The sequence below is a fragment of the Chiloscyllium plagiosum genome, chromosome 27 (genome assembly GCF_004010195.1).
Source record: "Chiloscyllium plagiosum isolate BGI_BamShark_2017 chromosome 27, ASM401019v2, whole genome shotgun sequence".
Classification (NCBI taxonomy): Eukaryota; Metazoa; Chordata; class Chondrichthyes; order Orectolobiformes; family Hemiscylliidae; genus Chiloscyllium; species Chiloscyllium plagiosum.
In genome coordinates this window covers 45,920,968-45,935,398 of record NC_057736.1, presented here as the reverse complement: position 1 = coordinate 45,935,398, position 14,431 = coordinate 45,920,968, and the positions used below count along the sequence as shown (strand labels likewise).

Below are 14,431 nucleotides of genomic sequence, written 5' to 3'. Positions count from 1 at the left end.
GCCCCTCCCCCAAGTCCCTCCTCCCTACCTTTTATCTTAGCCTGCTGGACACACTTTCCTCATTCCTGAAGAAGGGCTCATGCCCGAAACGTTGATTCTCCTGCTCCTTGGATGCTGCCTGACCTGCTGCGCTTTTCCAGCAACACATTTTCAGCTTGTTAAATCAAAGGCAACTAGAGTTTTCAATGCTGGGGCAGTGTCAGTCACCAGACCCCATAGTGCGGCCATGCTTCAAACATTCATGTTTTCATCTTGTTTTCTTAGGGCTCGCCTGGTGCACCGGGACTCGCAGGCCAACCTGGACCAAAGGTATGAACTTACCCTGAGAATGGATTGTCTGATGCTCTAGTCTCTAGGGAAGATGTTCTTTGCAAATTAAATGGTTTGGGGTTCCCGGAACCTGTAAAAGGGCACTAAAGCCTTACTTACCCTTACTCTGGTTGGTGTCTCAGTGACACTCACCCCATAAAGAATTTACTTTGTGTTTGAGGGTAAAATGTGTCGTCCAAAAGGAGGATTTTTAAAATTACGTTTTCCTGGGATGTGGGCACCTGTGACAAGGCTAGTGTTACTTTTTAGCTTGGCAAGGGGCTGTTGGAAGTCTTTATTTGTCAAGTGAGTGTACAAAACTGAAATACAGATTCACACAATTTAAAAGCTCTGGAACTAATTTCAAGAGGCCGTGAGGAGCCGGGGTTGTCGTCGAATGCCTGGCTCCTCCATTGCACTTACAAACTGTCTGAGAAATAGGCGGGAAAGGTGAATTGGGCAGCCTCCAGCTCCTGCAGGTCCAACTTGCTGCGTTGTTTCTTGCCGCGACAGGTCCTAACTCCGCTCTGTTCAACCCACAAGCTCAGTCAGGATGTTAAGCACAGGAACTTGTAGACTGACTGATTCCATTCACACAGTGAATCAACTTTGCCATTTATTACTGACATCAATGATAATCCAGGCTGTGTGAGTCTGTTGGGAAGGGGGCATGTCAAAGACTATTGTTCTTGATCTTGGTTAAACGTTTGATTTAACTGCGTGGTTTGCTGCACTATTTCAAAAGGCAGTTAAGGATCAACTACATCTCTGGAGTCACATGACTAGGTTGGGTAAAGTTGGCAGATTTAATCTCTAAAGGATATTATTAACCAGATGGGTCTTATGTCGAAGAGTGTGGCTTATGCCCGAAACGTTGACTCTCCTGCTCCTTGGATGCTGTGCTTTTCCAGTGCCCTGCTTTTTGACTCTGAACTCCAGCATCTGCACTCCTCACTTTCTGCTGTAAGTGACACTCCACAGGTCAGTCTGGCAGGAGACAATTCCTTGGTTTATTCGGGGCTAGTTTCTCAGTTCCTGTCAGCTGTGGCTCAATGGGTAGTAAATGTTGTCTTAGAGTGAGAGTACTGTGTGTTTATAATCTCACTCAAGGGTCAGAAAAGAAGCTCATTTGCCTGACTGACACTGCACACACCGTACCAATGGAATGCTGCCGTGCTGGAGGGACTGGCTTTCAAATGAGGTAGGAAGTCCCATCCAACTGTTATCCCAAATTAATGTCACTAAGGACATATTATATAGTCACCACATCATTGTTATTTGTGTGCAACTTAGCTGCCCCATTTCCTGTATATGCCAGTAAACAAATTTAAAAAGTATTTGTAAAGCACGTTGGCATGTTCTGAGGTGTGTTCTTTAGAAATGCAGATTCTTACTGTTAATCCATCACTTCAACAAGGAGCCTGCTTACTTCAGGGTGGTCTATTTTGCAGATAGACAATATATTCTGTGTACTTTGATTTCCAGAATCCATGAGAAATCTGTAAGTCGTGGGCCATGAGGAGCCTGTTTGGTCAGGCCCATCTCTTCCACTGTTCCTGCCTGCCTCCCTTCTTTCCTCTTGTGCTGTCGTTAGCTCTTTGCTCCACCTCTTGTCTCACTCCTGACACAATGACTGAATACAGAGCAGGCCCATGAGGAAAGCTGATGTTCAAAGTTCACTCCATGAGGTTGTGGGGGGGTAGTGTTCATTGCTTATCCTGAGTTGCCCTGAAAAGGTGGTCAGCTTATTTTTTAGAATGACAGTTTCTGAGTGGCACACGTTGGTGTGAATCATAGACAATAAGATCAGGAGCAGGCCATTCAGCCCTTCAAGCCTGCTCCGCCATTCAGTACAATCGCAGCTAATCATCCAACTCAATAACCTGTTCCCGTTCTCTCCTCATACCCTTTGATCCCTGTAGCCCCAAAAGCTATAACTCTTCCTTGAAAACATTCAATGTTTTGTCCTCAACTGCTTTCTGTGGCAGAGAATTCCACAGACTCATCACTCTCTGGGTGAAGACGTTTCTCCTCATCTCAGTCCTAAATGACTTGCTGTATATTGTTACATTGTAAGCACTGGTTCTGGACTTCCCAGTCATCAGGAGCACCCTTCCCTACATTTATCTTGTCTGGAAATGTTAGACTTTTATAGGTTCTGGTTGGGACTGAAGTCATAAAAAACTCCTGTATCCTCCTGGATTAAATGAATTGCTCTGTACATACTGGGTAGTCTGTACCATTTCAGATTCTAGATTAGAGTGGTGCTGGAAAAGCTCAGCAGTTCAGGCAGCATCCGAAGAGCAGGAAAATTGACGTTTCGGACAAAAGCCCTTCATCAGGAATACAGGCAGAGTGCCTGCAGGGTGGAGAGATAAATGAGAGGAGGGCAGGGTGGGGAGAAAGTGGCATTGAGTACCGGGGAGTTGCAGTGGGAGAGGGACTCCCTGAGATCCTTGTAGAGAAGAACGTGGGGGAGGAATCCCATCCCTGACAGGGAATTAATTTCTAATACTTTCTCTGTACCTTTTATCCCAAGGGTGAGCCAGGAAAACCTGGTGAAAAGGGCGCCCAGGGAGATAGAGGTCCTCCTGGGATATACGGAGGGTATTCGGGCAAGAGCAGCAGTGTGGCAATGCCGGGCCCTCCAGGGTCTCCCGGAGAAAGAGGATCACCTGGACCCCCAGGGCCTGCAGGTCTACCTGGAATGCCAGGAACACCAGGAACACCAGGAACAGCGGTAAGGACTTAAAATCCAGCCAGTGCCTCCATGACTGTCCTTTTCACTGAAAATATACTATGAGTCTGTCAGAGGATACCAACTTTCGCTGGCTCTTGATAAAGACTAATTCATGGTTCCTGCTCCCTCCACCGTGGACCATCTTTCCCCACATCCTTTCTGTTACTTTTGTTGGAATCTTTCAAGGCTGTGGTTTCCATTGGGATGGTGCCACAGTGGGGTACCATTTGTGTGTGCTGTCACTGACAGGATCAGAGAGAGAAGGCCCACATATGTCATAAGAGGAAAATAGGAACTGCTCGCATCTGCTGCACCAGTCAATTAGATCATAGCTCAGCACTGTTTCAACTTTATTAAACTGTTTGGTTTCCACAATCCTTACCAGGAGAATTTAACAGTATTTAAATGTGCACTTGCAATGCATCTAGACTTAGGGGACAAGAGCTGGAAAATGGAATTAGAACAGTTAGGTTTTTTTTCACTGGTGCAGTCTCGATGGGCTGAAGGGCCTTTTCCTGTACTGTACATCTCTATGACCTTGACCTAATAAAAACCAACAGACCATTGCAACCTTAGCAGACCCAGTATTGTGGGGAGGGAGTTTTCAATTATCATAATTCAAATTCCAGAAAAATCACAAATACCCATCCAGAGGAAGAATCTGGCTTCTGCTCTGTACGTTTCATAAAATCCCTCACTAAGGAAGTGGGCCATTCAGCCCATCAAGTCAACACTGACCCTCCAAAAGCATTCCACCCAGACTCATCCTCTACCCTATCACCGTCCATTTCCCATGGCTAATGCACCTAGCCTGAACATCCCTGGACACCAGGGGGAAATCTACCATGGCCAATCCACCTAACCTGCACATCTTTGGACTGTGGGAGGAAACTGGAGAACCCAGAGGAAACTCACGCAGACACAGGGAGAATGTGCAAACTCCACACAGACAGGTAGAATTGAATCTGGGCCCCTGGTGCTGTGAGGCAGCAGTGCTAACCACTGAGCCACTCTGCAAGTTTGTGACTATGCATATCAACAATGCATCTGCCAGTTTTTGGGCCATCAAATAGTCACCAAATAGTGCCCCAATTTTACCATGGTCCCTGTTTACAATCTTTCCACACAAAGAGAACCCTTAGTCTGCAGAATCATACTGAATCTGAAATGTTTTAACTCTGTTATCTCTCTACAGATGCTGCCAGACCTGCTGAGTTTCTCCAGTACTCACTGCATTTGTTCCATCTTCTTAATGACTCTGGGTAAAGATGCATATCCTGGATACCTGATGGATTTGTTGGTGATTCTCTGTTGAGTCTTTCCTGAAACTTGTAACCTCACAGTTTTGGGGTAATCCTTGTGAGTCATCTTTGCACCTTTTCCCTATTTATTTTTTTTGGTCCCTATATTTGGAGACCAAAAATATGAGCCTGTGGGGGTGATGGAAATACCTTCATTTCAAACACAGAGGAGACCAGCTTCAGACAGCTGACCAGCGTTCGTTAATAAATCCTGGTAATAAACCGCTGGCAGTTTGATTATTTTGTGTGCTGTCAGGGAGAGTTCTGTAATTCACTGGTGAGCTTCGGTTAAATCCTTCATTCCAAGTTATTTCACGAAGGTGTTCCTTCACTCTGTTTGTAAGCTTGTTCCATAATAAGGTAAACCGTTGCAAAACACTTCATCATGCTGGCTTTTCATGCCCAGGAGAATAGTGTCCTGTGTGTGTGTCGTGTGGTGAAACTGCCAATCTGATATTCCTAAACAGACTAATGATCCTTCCACAGAGGGGGTGCTTTCCAGAGGGGATTCCTACTGTGACTGGAATGTTCCACTCAATCTGAAATAACCTTTGATTCCATCCCACAGGCTGATGCTGTTAACTTTGATGAGATCAAGAGATTAATAAGACAGGAAGTCACAAAAATCTTTGATGGTGAGTGAACATTTCACTTTGTGTTCCTTCATTTCCATCAGTTCACCATCAGAACTCTACAGTCTGAGAATTTGGTAATCGATCTGTCAGGGATGGAGGAGCACACGCTCGGTTCCCTGTGCTCCTGGGTTTCTGAGCTGGGCCCCACTGCTGTGAGCAGCTGCTCCCCTACCCCTCACCTTGCATAGAAGAAGAGGACAACGTCACTGGGCCTCACTCACACTCCATCCTCTGAATTGGAGTGGGGTGATGGGTGGTAGATGGTACTGGTAGCAGCTGGTATGTGGGTATCAGTCACCCTTCAGAGGCACATGAAGAACATAACCCATCTGCCACCTCATTGTACGAACAACAGAACAGGTACCCTATCCCAGGCAGAACATTACCCCATGGTATCTTTCTTCGTATGGGGTCAACTCTCGCCACGGTTAATGAGGAACCCCTCCTTCTACAAGAGACAAGTGTCCAAGTGCTGCTAAGGCCATTTTTCTTTGCTATTGCTGGGGAAACAATATGACACAACAATGTGAAATATAAGAACATAAGACAAAAGAGCAAGAGTGAGCATCTCAGCGAATCCAGCCTGCTCCACCATTCAAACTAATCAGGATGGATCGTGGGTTTCAACTTCACTTTGCAGCCTGGCTCCCATATCCTGTGATTCCAAAAGACCAAAAATCTGTCAAAATCAGAATCCATGTACTTAACGAATGTACTTTAGAACCAATGATATTGGTCTGGTGTAGCCAGGGTCATGGTGTTGACTCCCAATGTCCCTAGAATCCCTACAGTGTAGAAACAGGCCATTCAGCCCAACAAGTCCACACTGACCATCCAACGAACATCACGCAGAGACCCTGTGGCTAACACATCTGACCTACACATCCCTGGTCACGACAGGGCAATTTAGCATACCCAATCTACCTAACTTGCACATCTTTAGACTATGGGAGGAAACTGGTGCACCCGGAAGAAACCTATGCAGGCATGGGGAGAAAGTGGAAACTCCAAACAGACAGTCACCCGAGGATGGAATCGAACCCAGGTCCCTACGCTTTGAGGCAGCAATGCTAGCCACTGCCCCTAAACCCTTTATGGAGGTGAGATAGTGAGTATAGGTTGCAGACTAGCCTCCCTTGAAACCCAGACCCTAGCCAGGTTCTCCCTGTTCTCCAGTTGTGGGTTTCTAAGGTGTTCCCTTCAATTACAGGTCTTTACTGGAGGTTCAACGATCAGGAGAACTCACTGCAGCTCACTCAATGGCCTATGTTCTCTTTTCCAGAAAGAATGGCATACTACCTAGCCAGAATACGGACTCCAGATTCAACCAGCCAAGGAAGGCCCGGACCCCCTGGTAAAATTGGACCGCCTGGTCACCCAGGGCAACCAGGTCAATCTGGATTGCCTGGACAACCTGGAAGAGATGGACGGTCTGGGTTACCTGGGCCAAAAGGTATACCTTATTTTAAACATTCCATTAGGGAGCTGCGATCATGTTAAATTCCATTCAGTGCAAGTAGGTTCTGAGTGTGTATGTGTGGCCTCACATCTGGTCCCTTCACAACACAGACAACATGTCTCCATTTGAGCTGAAGGCTGTGTTGACTGATTTTAAAAATAGCAACTCCTCAGTGAATAATGATTCGGAGATGCCGGTGTTGGACTGGGGTGTACAAAGTTAAAAATCACACAACACCAGGTTATAGTCCAACAGGTTTAATTGGAAGCACACTAGCTTTCGGAGCGACGCTTCACCTGATGAAGGAGCATCGCTCCGAAAGCTAGTGTGCTTCCAATTAAACCTGTTGGACTATAACCTGGTGTTGTGTGATTTTTAACCTCAGTGAATAAGGCAGCATCAGTGAAGGGACAGGGCACTTCTTTCAATTTTATGGTTCTTCTGAACTAGAAGAAAGTAAACTGACCTTTCAGTTAAACTGGGAAAGAAATAGATATTCCCACCCACTGAACAGAAACTCACCAAAAGCTGCAGTTAATTGAAGGAAGTGTTTGATCTTGCTGCTGGAAGACTATTCTGGAAAAGGGTGATAAATTAAGCCATTGCCCATCAAAGGATTGACAATAAGCAGATACAAAACAGCATTCCATCTGCTGTGTTAATCCAGTGTTTAAATAAATTGGTACTAAAATCTTCAGTGAAAAATTAAATGATGAGAATCTCATTCTTCCGCAGGAGAGCACATTCTGATTGTAATGTCTTAGGGACATTTTCAACAATCTCCCAGGAGCCAGAACATCCCCACAATTTGTGCTAAATTAGCATAACCACTTCACTGAGAGTGTTTAATGGGGACAGTGTAGAGGGAGCTTCACTCTGAATCTAACCCTGTACTGGGAATGTTTGATGAACAAACTGTAGAGGAGGTTTTACTCTGTATCCATCCAGTGTTTTAGCTGTTTCCAGAATCTTTGGAGAGCTGAATGTTTGCTGACAAACTGCCCAGTTAAATACTTCAGTTTACAATTGTTGGCATGTTTTCAGCTCATCCATTAAGAAGTTATTGAACTCTATTTTTTTGCCACAGGTCCCAGTGGCCAGAAGGGAGACCGAGGTGAAAACGGAATTGGTCGTGTGGGTGAGCCAGGCCCACCTGGCCCTGCAGGTATGACCTGTTTACACTGAGGAATGGACGGCCTTGGTGTGGTTTGCTGTATAAAGCATGTTCATTTCACAGCTGTTTTGTCATGACTCTATCCCGTGGAGATGTGTCATGTTAAAGAGGCGTCATTGCAACAGAAATCTGCTGATGCAGCCAGTACAGAACGTGATCTGTTGAATCAGGTGTGCAATAGTTTGGATTATCTGAATCATAGAATCCCTACAGTGTGGAAGCAAGCCATTCGGCCCATCGAGTCCACCCCGACCCTCCGAAGAACATCTCACCAAAACCCAGTCTCCCACCCAGCCTGCGCATCCCTGAACATTATGGGCAATTTAGCCTGGTCAATCCACCGAACCTGCACATCTTTGGACTGTAGGAGGAAACCAGAGCAGCCAGTGGAAACTCACGCAGACACGGGGAGAATGTACAAACTCCACAAAAACAATCACCCAAGGGTAGAATTGAAAACAGGTTCCTGGTACTGTGGGCCAGCAGTGGTAAGCACTGAGCCACTGTGCTGCCCATTATTTCTGGATTGGACTATCGAATCTGGATTTCTGAGACTCTCATCCATCCTCATGATTCCTGGATCTAGAGAGGCAAAGCTAGAGTGTGTGAATAGCAGACCTTTAGGCTGGTATCCACTGAGCAGTTATGAAGGTCAGACCTATTAACGGTCAAATATCTTGGCTAATCTTACTGAATTATGTGAAGAAGTGACTGAAAAACAGTTAAGGTACTTCAGTAAATGTGATAAACCTGGAAATTCAAAATTCTTTCAGTAAGTAACTTGTAAAATAGTTGTGACTGCAGTCCCAACATGGCAAAGTTGGAGGGTGAAGAACTAACAAAGAACAGCCAACTGACTGTGAACACAGTGGACGTGAGTAAGTGTTAATGATCCACAAGCTGGGGTAAAGTGGGAAGCATCCCATTACAACATTGATTTGGACTCTGCAATTGGAAATACAGTTTTAATCTTAACAGATGACTGAAAGTTGGGTGGAGAGAATATCGCTAATTTTTAATGATTGGTGGTAATGTATTTATCAATAGGAGGTTAGTGATTCTGGTAAGGCCAGTGTTCACTGTCAGTTCCTAATATGGTAGAGTTCTGCCTTGAACAGCCACAGTGTGGATGATGTAAAGCCATTCTTGATGATCTGAGGAGGCTCAGTGATGATGAGGGATCAGTGATACACTTCCAGGTTAAGAATACTATGCTAATACTGAACTAAATTATAACAAAATACAAGCAATTGATTAACATCATTGTAGACTGCTGCGTAAAAGCCAAATGAAAGTCCAGTTAGATCAGTGTGAGATGGTGGAGTTTGGTCAAATAAATGAGGAGGTGCGTAACTCCTGGAAATTGGGGTAGACAAACAGGAGAAACCAATGGTCATGGACTAACCAACCATTAAAAATAACAATGCAGGAATTGAAAAGCAGTGAAGTTGTCGATCTTAGTTGGATTGTGGTGAAAGAACATTGAACCATTCTGCCCTCTCAATATAAAAAGACTTCCATACATTTTAAGATTTGGAGATGCCAGTGTTGGACTGGGGTGTACAAAAGTTAAAAATCACACAAGATCAGGTTATAGTCCAACAGGTTTATTTGGAAGCACTAACTTTCAGAACGGACAACCACCTGATGAAGGAGCGTCGCTCCGAAAGTTAGTGTTTCCAAATAAACCTGTTGGACTATAACCTGGTCTTGTGTGATTTTTACCTTTATATTTTTAAAAATGCCCATCACACCACATGACATCCTGAAGCACATTTACAGCCACTGAGGAATATTGTATTCTATAAAAAGAAAATCAGAAACCTTGCAAAATATCTCTCCAATTCTTCTAAGGATGATGCTGGAACTGAGAGGTTGAGACTATCAGGGAAGACTAAGCAAACCAGGATTGTTGACTCTAGAATAGCAAGGACTGAGAAGTTACCTTACGACTGGTTGTACAGGATAGACATTAATGGACGTCTGCTTTAGGAAGGTAGCGGCCTTTGGAAAGTATAGACAATAATAAATCGAGTAGTCTTACCTGATGATGGGATGATAACAGTCTCAAACTCTTCAATGCAGCTGACATCATTTGAAAGGGCTTCCTGCCAGGTGTTCAATGTATCTGCCTATTAAAGGGGACTTTGAAACCGTACAGAAGGACCCTAACCAGTACTTTAGGTATGTACAGGTAGGAACCGGCAATGCGCAGCTTTTGACAAGGCAGAAGGAAGGATGAGAGGAAAGAGATCACCAAAAACAGCAGGAGGTTATTTTAGTGAGACAGAGCGGAGCTGGAGAGTATGTCCAGAATCTGCAAAATGAAACTGAGCAGCTGCTGTCCCACTGTCAGCAACCACAGACCCCTATGCCCACACCTACCCCCACCTCACCACACCCCACTGGGGCCAGGCTAATGTTGTGAACTCAAGCCAATGAGCTGTAACATTACCCTTCTTGACCTCCTGTAGCTTTTCTGCTGGATATAAATGAAATCACTCGAAGGGGGAAGGTGTAAAAGAGATGTGTGAGGCAAGTGTTTCCGCACAAAGGGTGGCTAGTGCCTGGAACACGCTGCCAGAGGAGATGGTGGAAGCAGGCACAATAGCAGCACTCAAGAAGCACCTGGATGAATACCTGAATAGGAAGGGAGTTGTGGGATACGGATCCTGTATGTGAAGACAGTTTTAGTATGGAAGGGCAAAATATGTCAGCACAGGCTTGGAGGGCCGAAGGGCCTGTTCCTGTGCTGTATTGTGCTTCGTTCTTTGTCTCGATGATGAGGATGGAAAACTTTAACCCGCCGTCACATTTGAGCCCTCCGGTTTTATGTATTAGACTCATAGAGAAGTACAGCATTGAAACAGACCCTTCGGCCCAACTCGTCCATACCAACCAGATATCCCAACATAATCAAGTCCCATTTGCCAGCACTTGACCCATATCCCTCTAAATCCTTCCTATTCATATACCCATCCAGGTGCCTTTAATTGTAATTGTACCAGCCTCCACCATCTCATTCCATACATGCACCATCATCTGCATGAAAAAGTTGTCCCTAGGTCCCTTTTAAATCTTTCCCCTCTCACCCTAAACCTATGCCCTCTAGTTCTGGACTCCCCGACCCCAGGGAAAAGACCTTGTCTATTTATTCTATCCATGCCCCGCATGATTTTATAAACCTCTATAAAGTCACCCCTCAGCCTCCGACGCTCCAGGGAAAACAGCCCCAGCCTGCTCAGCCTCTCCCTATAGCTCAAATCCTCCAACCCTGGCAATATCCTTGTAAATCTTTTCTGAACCCTCTCAAGTTTCACAACATCCTTCCAATAGGAGGGCGACCAGAATTGCACACAATATTCCAAAAATGGCCTAACCAATGTCCTGTACAGCCACAACATGACCTCCCAACTCCTGTACTCAATGCTCTGACCAATAAAGGAAAGCATACCAAATGCCGCCTTCACTATCCTATCTACCTGTGACTCTACTTTCAAGAAGCTATGAACCTGCACTTCAAGGTCTCTTTGTTCAGAAACACTCCCCAGGACCTTACCACTAAGTGTATAAGTCCTGCTCTGATTTGCTTTTCAAAATGCAGCTCCTTACATTTATCTGAATTAAACTCCATCTGCCACTCCTCAGCCCATTAACCCATCTGATCAAGATCTCGTTGTAATCTGAGGTAACCCTCTTCGCTGTGATCTTCACAGCTTTTCTCTCTGTTTAGTGGGCCTGTTAATCCTAAGCTGTTTGAGTTGATGAATGACACTGTTTTGTGATTTCCAATTATCTTTCTGTTCACGTTCAGGTCCACCAGGACGCCCAGGATATGGTAAAATTGGCCCACCAGGTCCAGTTGGCCAGCAGGGGGTGCCAGGTGTGCCAGGCCCACCAGGACTTCAAGGAACATCGGGGAAAAATGGGCGCTGCACACCCTCTGACTGTATCATGAGGGTACCTGAGCCTTACAATGCCAAGAATTCAAAAGGACCATCTCATTGGATGAATTAATAAAGACTTTTCTTCATTGCATTTTTGGGGGGTGTGGTTGAAATGTCAGATTTCTTTTTCCTCTTTTTTTTTTAAATGAATCACATGAACAGTTTTTGCAGGTAGGCCGAAGTAATAATTTTTCCCAGTGTATTGTTTAGACAGTATTTGTACATGTTTCTCCAGCTATGGGAATAGGTCCTAATATTTTCCTCCCTGCAATTAGGCCCTGATAACCTTTTCAAAACCACTCGGACCTTATACCGTGGAAGCCAATATCTGTCACTGGGTGTTGTGGGACGCAGGGCACTAGTTGGTGCTCAGACTTGATAATTCTGGTTGGGGATGTTTCAAAACAATTTCATCACATGACCTCCCACAGCCCCACCCACCTGCACCGTTGTTCATTTTCTTCGGTAATCCTCACATCACCCATCTCATGAAGTGAATAGACTCTCCCAATATAATTAGATGATTCTCAGTTCAAAAACCTTGTTTCTCTGACTCCAATATTTTTATAACTTCTTGTGAACGGAACTACTGAAAGGAATTGAACCATAGACATGTTGCCTTTTCCAACAGTGTGCTTCTGAGCTTGATCCTTAACAATCCAGGGCATTCTTGGAGAGTTGACCACCTGAACTGGGATATTGGCCTCAGTCAGATCTGACCAATTGCAGGAGAAAGCCTGAACTCAGTATGCTGTTTAGCAGTACCCACTGCCCGTGTCTGTGATGTTAACAGATCTGATCAAAAATAAATGAAATGTGTCGAGAATTTATTGACTATATCAGTCCAACAGCCCTTTCTGCAGTCCCAGATCCTCTCCTTTCAGTAGTTAACTGCTATGATTCTATTCCCCACCTGATTAAGTGCTCTTATTACCAGGGTAAACGCCAAGGGGGCAATTGAATTTAAATATTCTGGAGGGAAAACTTGAATTTCTTGCACAGACTGTGTACAATGCGTCTTGGACCTCTCTGCACACAGTTGCTGACAAATCCAGATTCAGAAAGCTTGATGAAAAATACTGCAGCTCTCACAAAAGGTACAGTGAGAGAGACCGCCCCTGAACCATCGGATTGATGTTCTGGTCTCTATGTGTATGAGTGAGAGTGAGGGTAAACCGGTGACTCAGGCCAGAGCTAGCTCCACCAGGAATAGACCCCAGCAACAGGTTGGTGAAGGAAATGTGCAGATGAACCTTGGCATCACAACAATGGGGAGCAGTAATTTCAGAGCTGCTCACAACTGTCCAAAGGCAATCCAGTTCAGACAAAGGTGGATACAGACGTCAATATGGGTAAATAAAACAGTCTGTAGCTAACCCTGGGAAGTACCTGTCTTGGGAGTGTTTGATGTGAATTGATTTTAACTTTGCTGACCCAATGATACGTTATCACGTTCAGATTCCTGAGCCTGTTTTCCTCCGGATTAGCTTTCTGTTGTTGCCAAATAAATCAGATTATGAGAGTCGGGTGAAAGTGAGGTTCGAATAATGAGCATGTGCCGAGGAATTGTTTTATTCTCTCACACTGTCTTAGCAACACCCACGTGAGCAGGAAATGTCTTTAAAAAGTAACAAAGTGAAGACTATTCATTGGGAATGAAATTGCTGTTCAGTTCAACCTGCAGTCAGAGCTGACTTCCTTTCTCTCAATTAAATGGACATTAATTCTCCTTCCATCATTTAAGTAGAGGATTGTAGGCAAAGTGCCAGGGGGTCAGAAACTGGGGATGTTGACTTTGCCCATGTCCTGTGCTCTCCCAGTCTCTGTCCCAGCTGTTGGGACAGGCCGTGGCTGATGGTAGGCTTCTGATCTTCATCTCTGTCTTCCAGCTCCTGCAGGTCCAGGGGAATGCTGGTCATCGTACAGTCAGACAACCCAACATGTAGCTAATGGAAGCAGGCCTTCCTGCCACACGCACACTGCAGCTCTCAGTGGTGACCACCCTCAGTTACTGCCTCCTCGGTCATTAACATGTATCCTGCCCATCCCTGCTGTGCTGACTGGCACTGCCAAAGCTGTCAGCCTGAATTGGGAACATTGTCTGGTCAAATGGGTCCTCACAAACACATGTTATTGTCACTTCTAAACATCAACTGTTGGAGAACTGGGAGTTACTCAAGAGCCCTGTATTAAAGAGTATTAAAGAGAATTTTGACAGAGCTGATGTTTGGAATTGGTTGATTTTCCGTTATTTGGTGATGTTGCAATGTGATTAAGAAGTTGTGCCTTGACCTGTCCTGCACCATGGTTTGTAATGGTGAGTCCCATCTCTGTTAACCAGAACTCTGCACACTATTTAAGCTTCAAATCTGGCCTCACTGATCCTGCATTGTGAGCATTTCCAGCCTGTTGTGGAATTTCTTCACCTTTCTGATCTGCTCCTTTATGACTGTAGTGACCAGCACCTTTACCCCTGTCTGGACTGTATCAGATCTGAATGCTTCTGCCTCAAATCTTCCACATGAATAGGAAAGGCTATCCATAACTCTGTTTCGTTCATTTTTGTTTGTCTTTTATTTCCAAGTGGTGTGTGCTCATTCAGATTTCCTGTTGTTCATCAACTCCACATGTTTAAACTAACTTCCACACCCCCCACAACTTTACTTCAAGCCAGGCCTGGGGTCTCTTTGGTTCAGTTTAAGCATGAAAGGAACCCTGAATGAACAACAGTTCAGACACTGCACCTGGTGCACCCCACCCTTGCTATCTCTGAGGGCATTTGATCATGGATACAAGATTGCTCAGTTGTGCATGTCTCAGTCTGACTAGAAACTGTACCGAAAGGTGGCGTTGTTCTGAAACCACA

The 14,431-nt window shown here is 45.0% G+C and overlaps 1 protein-coding gene across 1 annotated transcript in view; it reads left to right on the top strand.

Annotated features, from left to right (window-relative positions):
- The window catches only part of col16a1 (collagen, type XVI, alpha 1), a 357,671-nt gene extending 343,886 nt beyond the window's left edge, over window positions 1–13,785 (top strand). Inside the window, exons 64-69 of the mRNA XM_043717133.1 lie at window positions 265–309; window positions 2,849–3,049; window positions 4,919–4,985; window positions 6,268–6,438; window positions 7,532–7,609; window positions 11,433–13,785. Of these exons, the coding sequence (XP_043573068.1) occupies window positions 265–309; window positions 2,849–3,049; window positions 4,919–4,985; window positions 6,268–6,438; window positions 7,532–7,609; window positions 11,433–11,635 (765 nt within the window). The 3' untranslated portion in view covers window positions 11,636–13,785. The remainder of the gene's footprint in view (window positions 1–264; window positions 310–2,848; window positions 3,050–4,918; window positions 4,986–6,267; window positions 6,439–7,531; window positions 7,610–11,432) is intronic.
- Window positions 13,786–14,431: the final 646 nt, after the last annotated feature.